General features: G+C 41.2%; 1 protein-coding gene across 1 annotated transcript in view; it reads right to left on the bottom strand.

Moving 5' to 3' along the window:
- The window catches only part of LOC311518587 (maestro heat-like repeat-containing protein family member 1), a gene marked incomplete at both ends in the record, with an annotated part of 60,182 nt that extends 40,884 nt beyond the window's left edge, over positions 1–19,298 (bottom strand). Inside the window, 16 exons of the mRNA XM_084624508.1 lie at positions 1,164–1,323; positions 1,817–1,860; positions 2,857–3,001; positions 3,774–3,836; positions 4,412–4,534; positions 4,867–4,940; positions 5,746–5,856; positions 5,999–6,077; positions 6,793–6,891; positions 7,329–7,469; positions 9,430–9,584; positions 10,635–10,727; positions 12,673–12,835; positions 14,034–14,162; positions 14,475–14,593; positions 19,268–19,298. Coding sequence (XP_084480634.1) covers positions 1,164–1,323; positions 1,817–1,860; positions 2,857–3,001; positions 3,774–3,836; positions 4,412–4,534; positions 4,867–4,940; positions 5,746–5,856; positions 5,999–6,077; positions 6,793–6,891; positions 7,329–7,469; positions 9,430–9,584; positions 10,635–10,727; positions 12,673–12,835; positions 14,034–14,162; positions 14,475–14,593; positions 19,268–19,298 — 1,729 coding nt within the window. The remainder of the gene's footprint in view (positions 1–1,163; positions 1,324–1,816; positions 1,861–2,856; positions 3,002–3,773; positions 3,837–4,411; positions 4,535–4,866; positions 4,941–5,745; positions 5,857–5,998; positions 6,078–6,792; positions 6,892–7,328; positions 7,470–9,429; positions 9,585–10,634; positions 10,728–12,672; positions 12,836–14,033; positions 14,163–14,474; positions 14,594–19,267) is intronic.
- Positions 19,299–20,227: the final 929 nt, after the last annotated feature.

Here is a 20,227-nt window from a genome sequence, read left to right as displayed (position 1 = left end):
GTATGCAATAAAAGTATTCAACCACTGGAACAAATTACCAAAGGAAGTAGTGGATTCTCCATCAGTTGATGTCTTCTAGAAAGGCATCCAGTCTTGATCTAAAGATATATTTTAGCTCAGCAGAAGTTATTGGGATCAATACAGGGGTAACTGGGTGGAATTCTTTTCGGTGTTAAACAGGAGGTCAGGCTACATGATCAAATGGTCCCTTCTGGCCTTAATATCTGTGGATCTATTAAAAAGGTTATCAAAGCTGATGGAGATACTGCACAGCTGGCATTTGCAGGCAAAACAGCAAGGGCTATAAAGGTGAGATTTTCAAAGGAGCGTAGGGAAGCTAGGTGCCCAATTTCCATTGAATTTCAGTGGAATTTGGGTGCCTAATTCCCTTTCACTCATCTGAAACATCTCAGTTTTAATCCCTTTGCAGAGAAATTAAAACCATATTCTCTCCTCTCCTCAGCAGTCTAAAAGAATGGCAGAGGCTATATTTAGAGAGTTATGACCCTTCCGCCCCTCTCCCCCACACTCCACCACATTGTTACTTGGGGAAAATTCCTGTTGAAAAGTCAATGAGAGCCTGAATAAGGACTAAGGGCCTCAGGATTTGAGTCTAGCTAAATAATATAGAAAAAGACTAGGTTGGCAAACAGATTTTCCTTCCCTTCCAGATCTGACTCAGGGAACAAGGGCTACTAGGAAAGAATATCCCTAATGGACTCAGGAGGTGGGGAGGGGGAGAAGGAGTTCTGGCCTGCCTTGCTCCAGAACTCCAATCAAACAGGAAAAGAAACAAGAGTGGAGCATAAGCCAATAGGAAGAATGAAGTGTATTTATACATCTAGGCTGAGACCTAAACCCAGTGAAGCTAGAAGAAATGGATTGTATTACAATGTATTGATTCAAGAGCAAATGTCAATCCACAGTGGTGTGTTGGGCTGGGTAAACCACTATGAGCTAGTCTTGCTACCATTGAAATCAGAAGCAAAACTTCAAATGACTTGTGCGGGAGCAGGATTGTGTAAGTCTATAAGAGCTGCCTTGACACAGATGCATACTACTTCCATGGGACCAAGCACATGCACTCTGAATCAACAGGAGAGTTGACTCAGAGTCTGTCACACACATCAGCTGTTCTGGGAACCCACTTCCCACTTCCTTACCTTCTAAATATTGTATAAGCTCAGGAATCATCTCCATCCACAACTGTCCCAAATCTGAATGCATCACAGGATGGAGAGAGTTGAGAGGGTGGAGGGCATGCAACAGTTGGAGAGCAACAACCCCACAGTCTCCATCTTTGTAGGGATACAATGAAATCACCTGGAAAATGAAGAGCCAGCATTCATTTCAAGACTCTAGCAGCAAAAGGAACGGTTGGGAGGTTGAACTATAATGCTTCATTTTGTCTCTTAAAAGGTTGCTTTTGTTGGGATGGGGATCAGAATGGTCTTGAACAGGTTTATTTATTTATAGGATAAACAGCATTTGCAGGTCCCCCTCATGTCAGAGATTATTTCACAGGATAGCCACAGAGGTCTGCTTTCAGTTTCCTGTTGCCACACCAGTCATCACTAGAGACCCCAAGTGATCCAGCCAGGATGTGCAGGCATCTGAATGAAAGATCTGGGAGATTATCCTTGGAAATGGTAACTGCTCATCACCATCCAGTACAATTTAAGAAAGGCTCAGCTGGCTCAACCACTGCAAACTCTGGTTTCATAGATGACATATTTTAATTTTTTTTAAAATTTATTATTGAACTAAATGCAAGTATCTTGGACCAAATAGATGAGTTACAGGAAGAATTGCTTACCAAAAGGCGTAGCAGGAGTGCCTGAGGGGTTGGGAGTTCAGTCGCTGTCATAAAAAGAAATAGAAGCTCATTGAATGTACAGGAGAGCTGGGGGCAACACACTGAGCTGCGAGTTAGAGATTAGACAATTGTTTTTAACCAGTAGATAGTGTTTACTGATCAACAGGGTCATTCTCTAACTTGTTATAATGTCAGTCTCAGTTTTGTCACTCTTGGACAGGTGAGTATGGCCAATAATAAAACAGAGTATTTAAACATCTGGCCAGGTGTCCAAGACTCCTGTCAGCATCCCTGCTATGAGTCACATAGCACTGCAGTTAAAGATACTTAAAGGGTAAGAAGCAAGAAGTAACTGGATGGAAAGACAACTGGATAAGTAAAAAACATCAGAGTTGGAAAATTTTATCAAGAAAGGATGCTTACAAAACAGAAAAAATTTATGTAGATTCTGGAACCTTTTCAACCCCATTGTCTTCATATAAACATATAAAATGGCAGCCCCAGAGTATTTATATGCCTCTTTGAGCTTTGTTTTACCACCTTTACCTATTTAGGGTGTCTCAATCCAGTCTACTTTATAATAAAAATATGAACTGTAGGAGACAGTCCCATTCAGGATCTCAAATAAAGACTGTTGCTCTCCAACTAGTTCAAGGTAGAACCAATATAGCTGGGCATGATTTTCACCTTCCTGGGAAATTTCCTTGTACACTTGTGCTTCTTTTTAGGTATATGCCCCTGCTCATAAGGCTCTTTATTTATATATTTCTAGCATTCAAAACTTGAATGCTGACAAGAGTTTTGGTCAGTGTATGAAAACTGGAATGAAATGCAGCACTTTCATTGGTTGCTTGTGTTTTTCCATATATAATGTAAGCGTTCTGATTGTATGAGAAGATTCCATAAGAATTGCATTGCCTCTTGCTAACAGGCTAGGTACCTTACTAGTGTCAGTCCTGTAACCTTCTCCAGCAGAAAGTTTCATTCACATCTTATATTATGAAGGAGATTTAATTAAATGCAGCTGTTCTGATACTAACGTCTTCTGTGTAACTCCGCCAGGTAAGGAGATAGGCCTCCTTTCCCTGACTTTATGAACAAAGATGTCAAGGTCTTGCAGATGGGGATGAAAGTGTTGACATACTCCAGAGGGCACACAAACTGCAATAGCATTTTCCAGGGCACCTGAAAGCAACAAACAGCATAGGTTTGGATATCTTTATACATGTGTAACCCACGCTCCTCTTGGGTGTGATGCTCTGTCCCATGTCATGGCATTGAGATCACTTAGAGAGAGATGAATGAGTCTGCTGTACAGCCTTAGCTAAGAGCCATGTGGCTTTTAGCTTATGCAATAGAGGCTCATGCATTTAGCTCCAGAGGTCCCAGGTTCGATCCCGCTTGCCAATGACCGGGGTCTGTCGGTGTTAGACATGCAACATCATCTCTCTTGTGACTTTCCTTTTATCAATGGGAAAAAATTGCTGCTTCTTAACCAATACTTCAGAACTCTGACCTCTTACTTAATGGCAGATAGAACTGCCTTTCTCTGCCTCCCACAATAGCACATCCAAATCTATACAGTTTTGTTTGATTCTTCCTTCTCATTATTGTCCTGATTCCTTTGGTATGCTAAGCACCTCCAGTAAGTTAATGCGTACCCTCAAATACCAAGGAAATTCAAGGGAGTTAAGCATACTCAACATCTCACAAGAAGAACTCAGCACTTAGCAGGATCAAAGGTACTCCTTTCCTCTCTTCTTAGCCAATCACCTACGTCTCTCTTCATGACTGACCCGGGCTCTTTTGCATATAGATGATTCTCATGAGGAACACATCCGAAGGAAGATCCCTTTGAGGCATGTCCCAGCTGGTGCATGCAGGTGAGTAAGTCAGGGAGAACCCTTTGGGTGGAACTACTGGAAAGTTTGATCAGTCCATGTATAATCGTGCTTACCAGGTTTAGGGTGTTGATACTATACACCTGGACTGCCTCTTCATCCCAGTCACCTTCAGACTTCTATAAATAGATGAAAAATCAGGACACATTAATCTATTTGCCTTCTAACCACATTGAGATGGAGGGGAAGAGGGGTAGCATAAGTGCTTGAATGACTGCAGGTATCTAGAGGAATGTTTGAAAGATAATTATTTGAGTCAAACACAGTTAAGAAAACTTCACTGAAGCCCTTATTGATGCCCAATTAAATCCCCTTCCTTCTCCCAGCTTGCCATGTCCCAAAAGCACTTTTCACTGACATTTTTAAAAAGTGAAATCATTCCCATTCACATTAAGGTTTGTAATTTTTTGTTTTTACAAAAACCAAAACCTGCATTTTGGCATAGAACATACTTGACACCATCCCTTTAACTTAAATAAATGTAATTGGTGGATACTGGTGAAGACAGCAATAAGGGGCAGAAAATTATACAGAATATAGTATGATATTTTCTACTTCAAAGGTACATAGTGATATATACATTCATGGCAGGAAAAGGTAAAGCAGAGTTTGAAAGGTCCAGGGAAAGGGTAACAATAATTGTTAAAAGATCAGGAGGATTAAAAATAAGGGGAGACATTTTTCTGCTTCTTACCATGGTGCAGACAGGGAGTTCACACTGCCGAATGAGAAAATTCACAAGTACACTGCCTCCTGGCAAGGTGAGATACCCACAGCATGCAAAACTTCTAATCAGCTGCAAGAGAGGACTTTTCACCTCCAGAAGACACACAAATGAAGACTGTCAATGATATTTAAAAATCCCAGTGTGCACCACAAATGTACTGTCTGAAATGCTCCTCCCCACTGTAGAGTTTTTTACATTGTGCTTCTTAAGTAGATGATCGGGTCTTGCTGATCATAAATGAGAAATCAGAGAATGCAGCTGCAGCTGCATCAACTCTGTTGTCAGAGCCACAGTGCAAACAACCTGCCCCAGCCCAACAGGCAAAATCCTTCCTATTAGTTACACTGGTGATTCTATAAATCCATCTCCCACCCTAGAAGCTTAAGACAAGTCTGTTCCCAGACATTTGAATGTTCTCTTACCTGATAGTTGTTTTCATGTATGAGGAGAGCCACAGATTGCACCATGATGTCTTTTACTTTGTCCATATGGGGAGCTGAAAGGAATATAGACAGGGGCTTTAGCAGGCTGGAGTCTATCACAAGAAGCTCCTCGCTCTTTTTAACTTCCTATACCACCATTCTTGCCTCTTTGTGGATTAGATAAACATTTGGTTAACTCCTTTTTAGGCTCTGTCCTCCAAGACAAGTTATGTAAGCACAACCACTGTCATATTGTAAGATTACATCACCACTTCATGATGCGCCATCATGGCATGGTAGCATTGCATCACGCCAAGGGTATTTTGGGACTTTTTCAATATGTTGTAAGCCTCTAAGCAAGTGAGACAGCCCTGTCATGAGGAGGATTGTTTTGTCTGACCCTACTCCTGCTGCCAGACTGAGACTGAATAGAGCTATGCTGGTTTATACCAGCTGAGGATCTGGCACCATTAATACGTCAGTAAGGCTGTGAACGTGAATTCAGATTGGGAACGTATGCTTGAATTAAGATTTCAAATATAAAATTGTTCAGCCATTCACACACAAAGTTCTAACGCCAAGCTTAAATGTGCCCTGCACACAAGAGGCTGGCTCCAAAAATCTGGGGCAAGAGTCTCAGCTGAGACACGGTTCCATTGAAGTCAGGAAAGGACCTTGTCCCTGGGGTTGACAGTCAGAGGCACACTGATAATTCACATCATTTTTATGTGTTCATTTGGTACTCATGAAAGGGAGGAGCTGATGGCATTTGGTACTCATGAAAGGGAGGAGCTGATGGCACTTGCTCGTATAAATAAGCAAGTGGCAGACAAGCTCCCACATCGCAGTTCCGCTCTTGTGCCTTCCTTTCTTACTTACGCTCCTGGGTAACTTCTCTCAAGACTGTGAGAGCTGCAGTGCACTCCACCTCTTCTGTGCCCTCCATCGGCTTTCTGAGGAAAGCTATAATATCCTCCTGATAAATAGGACCTAACAGAAGAGAAGTCTGACTAATAACAAGTGATGTAAAGGGAAGAAAACCACCACATTTCCAAATGAAGTTTTTTAGAAGAGTCAGGAATCTGAGATCCTGTTACTGTTATTTCATTTCAATGTTTCTTTCTATTCTTACCCAGCACCTGGAAGGCTCGCAATGCAGAGGTTTGGTTCCAGTTACTTGGCGTATCAGATATTTCAGACTTAGCACAAACCTGAAAACAGAAGAAATCCTTGTCACAGACACATGGTTCCACAGCAAAGGAGCATTTGAAACATTCACAGAAGCTGGAAAACCTGGTCCTTCAACACCCCAGGAATGTTTAACGAACCATCTCCTCTAAAATAGAATGAGCGTATTTGCTTCATTCAGCCCCACAGGAGTGCCCCAAGATAGTGGAAAACTTAACAAACATATCAGAGACTGACAGAAGAACAAGAGTCTGTGTGACCCTGATTGGTGCATCAGAAGAGGGAATTCCTCTAAAGAAGGTTGTTAGGTTCTTATTCTCAAGAGAGGTCCTGTGATGAACCTTTCCTGTTGAGGAGAAAGCAGCACTCACTTCCTGACCTGGGAATAGAGAGCGGGAGAGAAGGGCAGTGCACAACGTGATAGAGAACAGCAGATGAAGAGGGACAGATCTGTGATGACAGAGAAGGGTGCTTTCATCCTTGGAGCTGGCATTCCCCTCTCAATGGAATAGCAGGTCGAATCATCCCTAAAAAATTCAGTCTTGACAGCCCTCTGCAGAAACATTAGATTTTTCACCCTTCTTCAGAATATCTGAGAAACAAAACAGCCTATGACAAGAGACAGGAAAGTGATGGGGAACAGACAACTGCAAAGAGCAAAATCAACTATTGACCACGAGTGACATCTGGAGCAAAGTGATATTATTTTCCACTCCTGATTGGAGTCAACCTCCTTACCTGTGTGAATAGAGTACTGAGAATATTGTCCAGACTATGGTACAACCTCTTGCTCCATTTCCTGTGGCACAGTACAGCATCCAGAAGATGGCACAAGCACTGTGGTAAAGAAGTGAAGAGTAATAAGGAATTATCTACTGAACCAATCACCTATGGAACTCTCCTTCTAATTATGAAAGGTTTCCCACATATCCTATCAATGGCTGAATTTATCCCACACTTGTCTCTGTACTTCCTGACTCTCCAGGGACAAGAAGTAGACCATATGCTTCATTCCACAGGCCCCTGAATCTATCACCTGCCTTCATTTGAGATCAGGCCAGTGGTTCAACTGGTTGTATCCTATTCTCAGGTTTTCTTCTGTTTTCCTCATCTATTCCTTACTCTAGATATGTGTCCCTGCCCAGCTCCTTTCAGACAAAGCCTCGACTTGGAATCAGTATCTCCTCACAACATGGAAGCAGTGGTTCTGTGGTAATGAAGAGCAATCTAACTCTTCTAGTCACTAATCACAGACATACCCTTGGATTGCTCACCTCTGTGACATAAAAATGTTGTATCCCAGTCTCATACTGATGCAGGAGTTCTGTGATCAAACACTGAAGATGATTTTTCAATGTTTGAATAGACATGATGAAAAACAGCTGGCCAATTACATCCAGTGTGGCTTCCATCACCTACGCAGAAGGAAGAAAAGGGAAGGAATAAACCTTTGCCAGGTGAGATTGAGCATGGTTACCAATATGTCCATGTATTGGCAGCATTGAGGTGCCTGGAAATATCTACAATTTTAATAGCGATATCTCACCAAAACTTTCTAGAGAAGGTCTCTCACTTCTGAGGTCTGTGATAGGATGCGTCTGTGTATCCAATGTCAAGTCACATTGACTTATAGCTGCTGTTTTACACAGTAAAATTTCCAGCTAGTTTTACTCATTGTCACTCTGAAATTTGTTTTAACATTCTTCCTCCACTGAATATCAGCATTTCAGATTATTTGCCCCTCCTCCCCCATGCCTGCATTTTCCCAGGTTGAATGTGATAGTGAAATTTGCTACCTATATTTTTAGCATCTTGGGTCCTTTTAATTATTTGTGTGTCCTCACTGGTATTTGCAACATTGCCCAATTTACTGTGCTTTGTAAATTCACTTTCCTCCAAGAGCTAAAAGAGGAAAAGTGTGATGAGAACTCTTGTCATATCCCTCTGCCCAGGTCTCTTTTGTTCTGTTCCTCCTCATGATGTCTGTTGTCCCCTTTATCCCTTCCCTGCGACTAATTTAGAGCCTAGGATGCAGTTAGGAATAATACAATTATTAAATTACTTCCTAGTGTTGAAAGCTATCAGGATGTGGAACAGTCCAGCAGAAGTGACAGAATTTCCATTGCTTAAGTTATTTCACATTAGACAACCCATGGGAGGTGGCAGCATAGAGAACAACCTGGCATTGGTACCAGGGATAGATAAAATGACCTAACAGGTCTTTTCCCACTTTAATTTCCATTTATGACAAAAGAAGGTTAGGGTTGCAAACCAAAACACTAAAATATTAGGAAATTCCAGTATTAAGGTAGCGTGTACAACCCTAATTCTGCTTTCTTATAAGTATACACTCTGTAAACAGTCTTTAATGACAATCACAGGGCCCCAGGATTTTTTCCTATAGGACACCTGCTCCATTCACGGAGACTTTCACAGGCTTAGAACTTGGCCAAATTTGGGTAAATTTTCACAGGAACAGGAACAGGCACAGCTCTAACAGCAGACTGACCCCCCTGCAACATTTCAACCTCTAGCTCCAAAGCATAGACTCTCTAGAGCTTTTCAGTGAAACAATAGTATTTTTTTACCATGGGAAAAATGTATTTTCCCTAAACTTGTTTTGAGAAACAGCTGAACCATTTTTGCTGAAATTCCTGCTCCCACCCCATCTCAAAGAAAAATTCAAATTCCTGGCATAGCAAATTTTAGCCTAAATAGCTAAAGTTGGGCAAAGTTTTTAGCAATTGAAAACCTGTCTTATAAAGGAAAACGTCAATCAAACCTACCTGCATCACCTATAGTCCAACTACTCTTGATAAGCATGTCAGATGAATGTTTCTGCTAAAATTATCAATCTTGAAATAGTTAACAATGTTGACATTTGAACAGTCATGATTAGTCTTCAGTGATAATGCCCAGATAAGATTAAAAAGGACAGCTAAAACCTCACAGAGGTATTGTTTTAAGCTGTCTGTCTGACAACTCCCATGTTGGTTCATGTTTGGATCTTCAGTACCATTAGGGCTAGAAACTTAATGTCTTTTCCCAAAAAGTTAATGCTCAGTTCCTGCAGAAAATCAGGAAGCCTTTAGAAACAGAAGGGTGTCCTAGCTCATCCTCACTCACTTCACACCCTGCTTTTTTTCTCCCATGATGGATTCTTCCACATCAAGAATGAGGCCACATTTTCAGAGGCAGAGAGAGATGTGAAGAAAGCTTGTCCTGCTGTCACCCAAGCTATAGCTGTTCTGTAGATAAATAGGCAATTCAACCTATCGCGCTGGCTTTCAGACTCCTTTCACCTGTACAGATTCACCTTCCAAATTCTACACACAGACTAAAAAATGCTCAGTGCCCAGGATTTCCTCTTCTCACCTTTCCCTTTGCAGTTGGGAACCATTTGTTGAAGAGCACCAAGAAAGTCACATAGGCTTTGGCAGCTGCAGTTTCTCTGGTAATGTCCAGCTCCTCAGCTCCCTGTGGTGGCTGTGCCAGGTACCTTGATGCACACCTGGAGAGTTCTCTTAGTACTGCACGGAGAGCCAAAGACTTGTATTTTACTTCACAATTGGTAATAATCAGCATAGTTTTGGAAAGTTCTGCAGGGTCCATAATTGAAATAAAGAACATCCACCCTGTTCACAAATTCAATTTGGAAAACCACCTTCCTGGAACTGATAGCTACTCCCCTCTAAACTCTGCTGGAGATCCCAGACATGTTTACATGATTCAGCCTTTGCAAGTTGAATAGTCAACATGAAATGGGGCCTAGCCACTCTGCACTACAGAGTAAAAAATACATGACAATTCTGAGACCCCATAGCTCACTTGGTAAAAGAATCTCATTGACTGAAGATTTCCCTCTGAAATTAGAAACAAATGATGGATCAATGCACCTGCCTCAGCAACATTACATACAGAACAAAATCAAAGCACTGAGGAAGTGATTTTGGAATATTCACTCCCCGTGACAGGTACACATTCATGGGAATAGGCTTATTGGCTTCAATGATGCAACAATGAGAGGAAAGGGTTTCAAAATCTGACCCTGGACACTAAATCTAAATGACTCTTTTCCAAGACATTAGGAACATATTATCTTCATCCTCTTTCACATTCACAATCTTCCTAACCATGGCTCCATGCTTTGTCAATCTCCACTGACTTCCCTAGCCTTTCTGTACGCAATTCAATATATCCTTCCTGATGTTTGAAAATCTCCCTTGGACTCTCTTCTCCAGACCTCTCTGACCTGTATATTCAGCTACTTCCTCTGCCTCATCTCTCCACTCTCTTTCATCCTTGGCCTAAGAAAACATATAGGCTAGCTAGGAGTCAATAGTAGCTGGATCTCAGTTGGGGAAGAAAAAGATATAAGGAGCTTCCCCTCCCCCCGCCCCCTTATTGTATAAGTTTAGGCAGAACTGCATTCCCTGTGCTCAGGCAAGCACTTGCTAATTCTCTGCTCCCCTCCTCCCTCTTGATGCATCATAAAGTCAAAAAAGGAAGTCTGTGGGAAATGAGATCCAGACCTGGGAAAGGGAAAATCCCTAAAATACAAGGAAACTTGAAATTCTCACCATCACTAAATATCAGCATATATTCTTCTGACTGGACCAGGGGCAGGGCTGGCAGGACACAGTCCCACATTGCACCTATATAGGGTGCCATTACTGGAAGAAAGGAAAGGAAAACACAATCACCTTTGTTTCCAGCTGAAACATTCTTTTTTGTCCTGTGGGATTCATCTTCAATACAGGATGAAGGGATATTTGCTTAAGGGAATTGTATCTGCCTGTCGAGCCCACTGCAGAGCAATGGAGTGTGTGTTTCATATCACATATGTAAAAGGGATACACAACTCTATGCATTTTTGATAGATGTAGCTCAAGCTACAAGCAGTTGTTACTTGTGAGCAGTTCCAAGTGGGCTGATACCTTGACAAACAACTGCTCCAGCAAGTAGTTTTTATAAAAAGCCAAATGTTAGGAACACTATAACATAAAGGGCTCTCCCCTCATTATCCATTAACATACAGAGGACAAAGGTTGGCTATAGACTATAGATCTTCCATCTGTGGCCTGGAAATATACCCAGATCGCCTCTCAGAAAGAAACTCTTACGGAATGCAATATTTTCACAGGAAAATGATGTTTGCAAGAATCTAAAAAAAAAATCTGTAGTGGAAAGGTGTGTAGGTAAGGGAGAGCAGAAGGAGGGTCTCCGGTTGTGTAGGTCCAGGAGATATTGTGGGTCCTTATATACATAGGCATCTATACTACACCTTCTCACCAAGATAGCTTTCCACCTCTTTCTGCACTCCCCAACAGTAGCCAATGGATCCCTCCGCCTCCCATTCCTTCAAAAGCTTCCTTTCCTGGCCCCAGAAGCAGATCCTTCCCCTCAAGCACTTCAGGACCCCAACCTTCCTAGCTGTCAGTGGCTCCTGCAAGAAGCCAAGATTAATCATTGGATGATATGGTCTCTGCCAAACTGGTGCTCCTGCTGCAGCCAAAAGCATGAGCTAAACCGAATGAAAGTGTAAAAACACAAGGGTACAGGACTTACCTTGCACCACAAGGGCCAGATTGTACCTTTAAGGCATATGCCTGTGGTGGAGGCAGTGTGAAGCTGCACTGACCCAAAGGAGTTTGAGGAGGGAGCATGTATACTGCACTGTCCCTTTGGATGGTGCAGCCTACTCAGCTCTGCAGTCCAGTGCAGCGGTGGGACAGGGCCATGTTCCTTTTGGGGCCATTTGCAACCCGGGTGGTGTGTGAAGAAAGCAGCCCCAGCACTCTACCAAGCACAAGTACTATGATTTTCCTGAGCCCAAACTCCCTCCCACCACTGACACAGCCACAATAAGGCTATGGACAATCTATCCCTAAGAGGATGAGAGGAAGCTCCTTCAGGAGTGAATGGTGTAGGGCTGAGATGTCTGAAATCCTGCTCCTCCCCACACCCCGAACATTTTAAGTTTTCAGAAAAAAAAAAAACCCCAAACTTCACAAAACCAGAAATTTTTAATTGAAAATGGGAATTTAGTGCCTCATGGGAGTTGTAGTTTGCTCTTCATGTCCCCATTCTATTCTCTAGGCTGGGTGGCCCAGCTGGAGTACATCTCTTATAATGCACCATGGCCAGGCAATCCACATTATACGGTCTCCCTTCACCAAGGGGGGAGACCATGATCCATTGTGGAAGATGTAGTCAAGCAGCTGATCCAAGCTCATAGAGGAGAACGGGAATATGAAGAGCAAACTACAACTCCATGAGGCACCACAACTCTCATTTTTGGCACAATCTTTAGGTTTGGGGCTAAAATATTTTGACAAAAAAACCAACCAAACAAAATCTACCGAGGAAAGCAGACACTTGTAATGAAAAAATTCATTTTGTCACAACCCCAATTTTCCATTGAAAGCCAGTTTACATGGGAAATTTTTGACCAGCCACAGAGTGGCAGTCATTATATGAAGGGTACATAGGAAAAGCCCAGATAACTCAGACCCGTTTAGTGGGGCCACACATGTGAACACTTCCCTGGAGAATAACACGAAACACTTTCCAATCTAACAAGAAACTCAGACAACAGGAAGTTCAGAAAGATGGTACCACTGAGTTGACAGAGCTTCTCCATTGCACAGAGGACACTGTGGTGGGGCAGAACTTTTGGCTGGAATCTTTCCTGTAGCGTGGCCACGACATCTCCTGGGCAGTGCTTCCCAATGGCCACTAGGATTGCAATGGCAGCCTCCTCAAATTCCTTCTTCAGTTCCTTGATCAGCACAGAGAAATTCTTGCCTTATTAGATGCACTCAGAATTACACATGAAGGACTTTTCTCTGTGGAATCATTACCATCAGAAAAGAGTCCAAGAGACAGGTAAGGGAGTGAACAGCTTCAGCTGAGATCTGGAAACCATGTCTCCCTTCTCCCCTGCCATGTTTGGGGAAGGAGAAGGCGGGGGGGATAACGCAATCCTATCAGGGAACTAGAAAAGTGATCAACCTGATTAACTTAGGGTGTATCCTATCTTAGTTATTACAGTCCTATGGTCTCACCGCTACAGCATCATGGATCAAATTCATCCTTGGGATCCTATTTTCCAGCTTCAGGACATTGGTAACTCCCACTGAAATCAATGGGAATTACTCAGATCCCATGGCAAAGGAACAGGACCCCTGGCATAACTCCACTCACTTCAATAGAGTTACATCAGGGATGAATTCAGTCCTGTCATCTAAACGGGCAGAATGCTAATGAGGAAATAAGTTTAAATGGCTTGTTTAGACAGACAAAGGTAACACGCTATTCCAGGACAGGCATTGCTTTCCTACAATTATCCATGATAAAATAACAAAACAGCATTAAATTTGGGTTCCTGAAGGATCGCAAAGCACTTGGCATATAATATGTTGTATAATCTCTAAAGGATCATGCAGCCACAATTGGGGCTGATCATGGCAGTAGTTCTACACCAACAAGCTCTTTGGGACAGGGACTGTATTGTTGTTCTGTGTTTATGCCATGCCAAGGATAGTAGGGTCCTGGTCCTTTACTAGGTCTCCTCAGCACTATTATAATACAAATAATAAATGTTTATAATAATAAACAACATTAAATGACAGTTGAAGCAAAATGCATCTACAAGAGGATTTTCACATATTGTAAACAGAATGACTAGCTCTCGAACATAATTTTGCCAAAAGTGCCACAGAGCCTGTTATAGTTCACTTCAGTTACTGAATAAACCTGAATATGTTTACTTAACTCATGAGAGCTGACAAAATCTCAGCTCAGGTTATCATATGGGCTTCAGAAACGTGTCATGTGACATATGCCCAGGACACCAGTAACCATCCTTTATTGTTCATGGCACTATTACCTAAAGAAAGAATGAACCTCTGAATACGACCTGGATGTCTGGATTCAGTTTTGAGTCCCTCTTTCTCTCCTACATCTTATATTCTTACCGTATTCTTGAGTAGATTAATGGAGGTGATGTCAAGCAGACGCTGAGCCAGGTCACTGTTCAGGTGGTTGACAACACTGATTTTTCTTTCTAGGTTTCTCAAGATGTGCAGCTGGTGCTCCACAGACAGCTGCAAGGAGGACAGAAAACAGCGACTTAGGTTGATGTTTGGGAAAGTGAGAATTTAACATAGTTTCTGACAAATTCTGTGGATTATAATATTATTCCAACTGTTGTGATTGGTGGGATGGGTCAGGAGAGAAGGAATCAGAGCATATGGGAAACATGTGAGGGAAATAGACTGAATCAAATCAAGTAAGTAGAGAGGTGGGATGAATCACAGGGAACAGACGAGGGGAGAAGTTGGCTTATATGGGAGAGGCAAAATGAAGGAGGCTGGTTCATATAAACTGTTTTTGCACTGCATAAAGACTGTTCATACCAAATCATTGTTCTCAAGACATTCTAGGATGCTCTTTATCTCCACCTCCTCATTGTCCAATTCAGTGAGCTCGGTTACTCCTTCTCCCTTCCCCAAAGCCTTTTGGAATATTTTTGAAGCTGACAAAAAGAAAGAAAGTTAATTCTTGTCTAATAGGAGAATACCCACCTCCTCCCTGTCAAGCAGGACAAAAAACACAGTGAAATGCACAGTCTCACACTATCAGTTCCTCTGGAAATGTTCCCTACATTCTGGACTAAATCCTTAGGTGCTTTAAATGCATTGAGTTCAGTGGAGCTGTGTTGATTTACACCAGCCAAGGACCTGTCACTCCCTGTCCAAAATGGTTAATGACACAATGGAATATAGAGGTTTCACACTATCATGATCCTGCAAATGCCTCAGATTTGTAATGCAGAGAAGACAGTGAACAGTCTGGAAGAAAAACGTAATCACGGTGACAGGGAAAGTGCTATGCAAATGAAGGAATCTTTAGTTTGCAATGAGAGGATATAGAACACATTGCACAGGAGCTATGGCCATCATCCAAAGACCATTGAAGTTAATGGAAAGACTCCCATTGACTAGACCTGGGTGAGTAATGTATTTTTTACTTCACTGACAATTGCAATAAAAAAATGTTTTGGGTTGAACCAAAACCAAAATTTAAAAAAATTTCTGGTGAATTTAAGGTTTCAGAGTAGCAGCCGTGTTAGTCTGTATTCGCAAAAAGAAAAGGAGTACTTGTGGCACCTTAGAGACTAACCAATTTATTTGAGCATAAGTTTTCATGAAGAGAGCTGTAGCTCACGAAAGCTTATGCTCAAATAAATTGGTTAGTCTCTAAGGTGCCACAAGTATTACTTTTCTTTTTGGTGAATTTAAGGGTAAAAAAAATGTTTCAGGTCAAATTAAATGTTTTGTTTAAGTTTCAAGCATTTTAAAACTTTTTAATTAAAAAAAAAGGTTAAAGGAACAAAACAAAAACTCATTTTCAATTGAAAACCTGAAACATTTTTGTTTTGAAAATGTCAAAAATAAACTTTTTATTTTTTCCAGTGTTTTTTTCACCTAACAAATGATTTGGCAAAATCAACATGAATTTACTAAAGTTTTTGGTGTTGCCAAACCTGCATTTTTTGCTGGAAAAAATTTCAGTCAAAACATTTTGTTCAGCTCTACCACTGACTTCTATGGGCTCTGTGACAGAAAGTTTGGATTGCTACAAGTTGCAACTTAATAAGTCAGAAGACTTAACAGAAAAAAAGAAAAAGATAAACAAGCAGTTATGAAAAACTGAATTAATATTAATTTTGATTTAAATAATAGTTTACAATTGACCTCTAGACAGGTAAGCAGTCAGATGCCTTGAAAACTTTGGAGGAAAAGCGTTACCAAAAATGCAAAGTATTATTCATTTATTTTAATTAATTACAAATATCTGTCAATCTGTGAACCAGACACTCTTCTAATGACAGGGATAGTGCAGAAATTACCCATAAAAGTCCACAGCCAAGTCAACCATTAATCTCAAGGGTGAGAACAGTGCCACCACAGGAAGACAGGAAAGACGGACATTTAGCTGAACCTCCTACCTTTTCAATAAGCTGCACAGGATTTAGCCACCAAAGTTGCAGGTTTAAAGGACAGACACTAATTCAGACACAATAGCCTTTAGTCTAGAGGTACCATGGCTATAGAAAACCATGAAGTACGGGGGGTGGGGGAGGAACAATGAAATTATGATGAAGTGAAAAGAAAACTAAAATTTAAGAATCATAGCATACCTATGCTGCCCCTAATCTGGGTGCATGAGGTCTCTAATAATTTTTGTTGCCCTTCTCTGGACCATATATGTTTCTGCTTTTTCTTTTTTTGATGTAACCAAGTGTGGTATCATTTTAGAACCAAATTCTTCTCTCAGTTCCAGAGGTATAAATCCAGGATAATCTTATTAAAAACCAGTTGAGTTACTCCCATTTACCAGTGTTCTTACACTGCACCTGTCAAGGTGGTGTGTGAGCAAATCTGGATTTGAACCAGCATAACTGAAAATAGAACTTGACCTTCCCTGGCTGATATGTTCGCTTTTAGTTGATGATGTCTTGGCCTTGCAAGAGGATGGACTTGAATTTAAATGTTATTCTCTGTGCCTCTCTCTTGTTATCCTGAAACTAAACACAATGTTCAAGGTCACCAATGTATTTAATAGCAGATTTATATAGTCACAGTAACAATATTCTCCATATTGTTTTCTCTCCTTTTCTTAATATAGCTGTGACGGGTTTTGCTTGTTATGTGGTGATAGGAAGATAACTTGGTATTCAAGTCCTGTTAGGGAGATCACTGATGAGAGGAATTCTCCAGTATGACGTTTGGCTTTGGATCATTCAGACTCTCTGAAAGGCACTTCCTGAGCTGGGTGGGCATGAGTCCGTCCCTTTTCACTTCTCCTATAGTATCTAGCAAGTGATTTGCCTACTTCCTGGCCTGGTATGAATGTGCCTTCTCTTTTCTTTCTGTCCTAGAGCTGGACATATTCTCCTTCTTTCCTTTTCCATCTCCTATTTTCCTCTCTTCAAACAGAACCATTAGGAAAATAAAGATGTTACAGCAGTTTAGAAAAAGGCATTTGAGAGTGCATCAGGGTGAAGCAGGATTGGCTCTGTTGTTTCTACAGCCCTTTCAAGATGTAAAATGCTGCACAAATGCTATTCATCATTAATAACAATAATGTTTTATTGAACTATTACAGGAAATAGTAATACCTTGTATGTTAATACTGTAATATAGCAAAGTTGGCTTCCTCTATCAATTTCCTGTTTTAAGATACTATTATTAAGTTACCTAGGACCAATATAGAATTATGAAAAAGTCCAACATAGCATATGAGAGCATGGAACAAACCCTAATGAGCCAAGTCACGTACACAACATATGGCCACAGAACGTGGATACATAAGTTCTTAAATGTGCTGTAGTGCACAATCCTACACTGGCTAAATCATAAGGGGTAATGATGAATTAATTATATATTATGTCAGCTAAAGATTTAGTGAGAAAGTAGGGATGGGAAAGTCATTTAAAGAGACATTTTTGGGTAGATTAGGCACAACCTGTAGTTGTTTTAGACTAAAACAGAAACAATAACGTATGTGAAAGTGGTTCCTTCCAACACTGAAGTACTTGGATCATTGTACATCCTAATTTGGGTGAGTGGTCTTTCATAGTGAGTTATACACAGATTAATTAGAGGGGGAAGGAAAGCAAATATCACATCATCATTATTTTACATTGATGTTGTGGTAGTGACTAATGACCTCAATTAAGTCATAACAGCATCACACTAGCCACTTTATAAATGTATAGTGAGTGACACTTCCTGCTCCAAAGAGCTTATAGTCTAATAGACAATACATAACAGGTGGGCAGTAGGACGGTAAGGTAAGATGGGGTAACAAAAACAATAGTGTGTTTTAGTACAGACTAGCTGTAGCTAAGAATTATGCACAATCAATAGCAGATATCACAGTTCACCACAGACATATAAAGGAAAAATGCCAAAATCACAGGTCTCATTTTAATATCCTGTTGCTGCTTTTTGACCTGAGTGGCTAGTCAAATTTTAGGGCCCTGGGGATGTGCCAGTTGGAACAAGAAATTGTTGGAAAGTAGCATTTTCTTTGACGCTTGCTTGTTTATTTACAAGGAACGTACAAAGTCTTCCTTCTCTGAATTCAGGAGGAACCAAGAACAAAAGGTGCAGTTTCACAGCCCCCAAGCCTCTTTAGCCAAAACCAGACCCAAAATTTTCTCTCTAAGTCACACTGTGCTCACAAGCTAGTGCTTGGCTTTCTTGCTTTTTGCCTCTGCCTTTCGGTGTTCTGTCTGTTCTCAGTTTCCATGTGTTCTGCCTTCCATCCCGCACACAGATGCAAAATGAACAATACTTATCAAAGCCTCGCTGCCTGCCCACTCAGTCCAAACTGTGGGGTTTTTCACAGTCTCCTTTTGTTTTAGATTGGGGGCGTCTGATTAACTCCGTTATGTAAATTGAAAAGTGCATTCACACTCTGTCCCAACAGATTTGTTATCAGTGCAGTCATCAGCACCTCTCAGCATAATGCTCTTTTCTTTTACAGTAAAAGCTACTTAATAACACTTAGCTGATTGTTTAAAATATTGTAGGACTTCTATACACTGCGTCTCATTCAGTAGCAGCAAACCTCTCTACATCATAATCAAATGACAAATGCCTAGCCTAATTTTGAAGAGCTCCTGCCCACACTTACCTTTGATGCAGCCAGGTTCAAACATGGCAATGCTTAAGGTTCTCAGTTAAATTAGTGCAGTTGTTTATTATAACAGGATTGTCTAGTGGTTAGGGCACAATGGGACCCAGGAAACCCACGTTCACGTCCCTGTTCCACCCCAGACTTCTTGTATGACCTTCTGCAAGTCTCTCTCTACCTCTGTTCCCCCTCTGTAAAATGGGAATAGCACTTTCTTAACTGACAGACAAATACATTAAAGATTATGAGGAACACAGATACTACAATAACAGGGAACAGATAAGTACCTAAGAGATAGATCCACCTGCCCACTATCTCTGAACAAGTCTCTTCAATCAGTGTCAATCTGAAGGAAGCAAGAGTCTCCTCCTAAAACCCGGTTCAACCCAGTAGCGAGATTTCTGTTTTCCTGGAGTTAAAGATTATTTACAAAAAACCATTTAAAAAGTATTTATCGACTGTTCTCACTGGCATCTGGGGAAACAAAAAAAAAGTTACTTACTTGTAACTGGAGTTCTTCGAGATGACTGCATGTTCACACATGTGGGTAGTGGGCTGACCAATGCAGCCTAACGGTCGAACCTTGTCCAAGCAGTGCCTATTAGAGCACATGCGTGCCCCCTCCTACTGCTCCTCTCACTGTCTTGGAACGTTCTGAAGGGGAGGCTACATAAGGGGTGCTGCACCCTCTACTGCCTCAGTTGCTTCCACCACTGACCCAAAGGAACCAAAATAGGACTCTGAGAAAAGGGGAAAGAAGAGCAATAAGTGAGCGTAGGCAGAGGCCTCTCGAAGAACTTTGATTACAAGTAACCAAACCTCATTTCTTCTTCAAATGGCTCTGCATATTCGCACTTACGTGTAATTTGGCAAGCAGTGGTAAAAACCCAGGAGATGAAACAGTGTCCTAATTAATGGTTGCAGCACTGCTCCACCAAACCTAATATTTTCTCTTGAAGCCAAATCCAGCACATAATGTTTAGTAAACATATGGACTGACTTCTAGCCTTACATTACGTATTGCCCCAGTAGGAATAAACAAATGATGCTGCTACTGCCCTAGTGGAATGAGATCTCACAACAGTGGGCACAAGTATTACTGCTAACTTGTAACATTCAATTGCACACTGCTTAACGCATCTGGAAATAGTCTGAGCAGATACATGACAATTCATCACTATCAGCATAAGAAATAACTTAGAAGAGTTCCTAAAATGCTTAGTTCTATTTAAATAAGATACCAAAGCTCTTCTAGCATCTTAAGTATGTAAAGCACTTTCCCCTTTATTAGCATTAGTCTTTGGGGGGGGGAAACACTGGTAAATTAACTGATGTGAAACTGTGACACTATTTTTGGTAAAAACCTGGGATCAGGTGTAAGAACCACATTGTCTTTGTGAAAAAAGAGTAAATGGAAGCTTGGCTATCAAGACATGCAATTTGCTCATCCTCTGGCTCTTGT

The sequence above is a fragment of the Lepidochelys olivacea genome (assembly GCF_965140295.1).
Source record: "Lepidochelys olivacea isolate rLepOli2 genome assembly, chromosome: 3".
Lineage (NCBI taxonomy): Eukaryota > Metazoa > Chordata > Testudines > Cheloniidae > Lepidochelys > Lepidochelys olivacea.
This window is presented reverse-complemented; position numbering and strand designations above follow the sequence as displayed.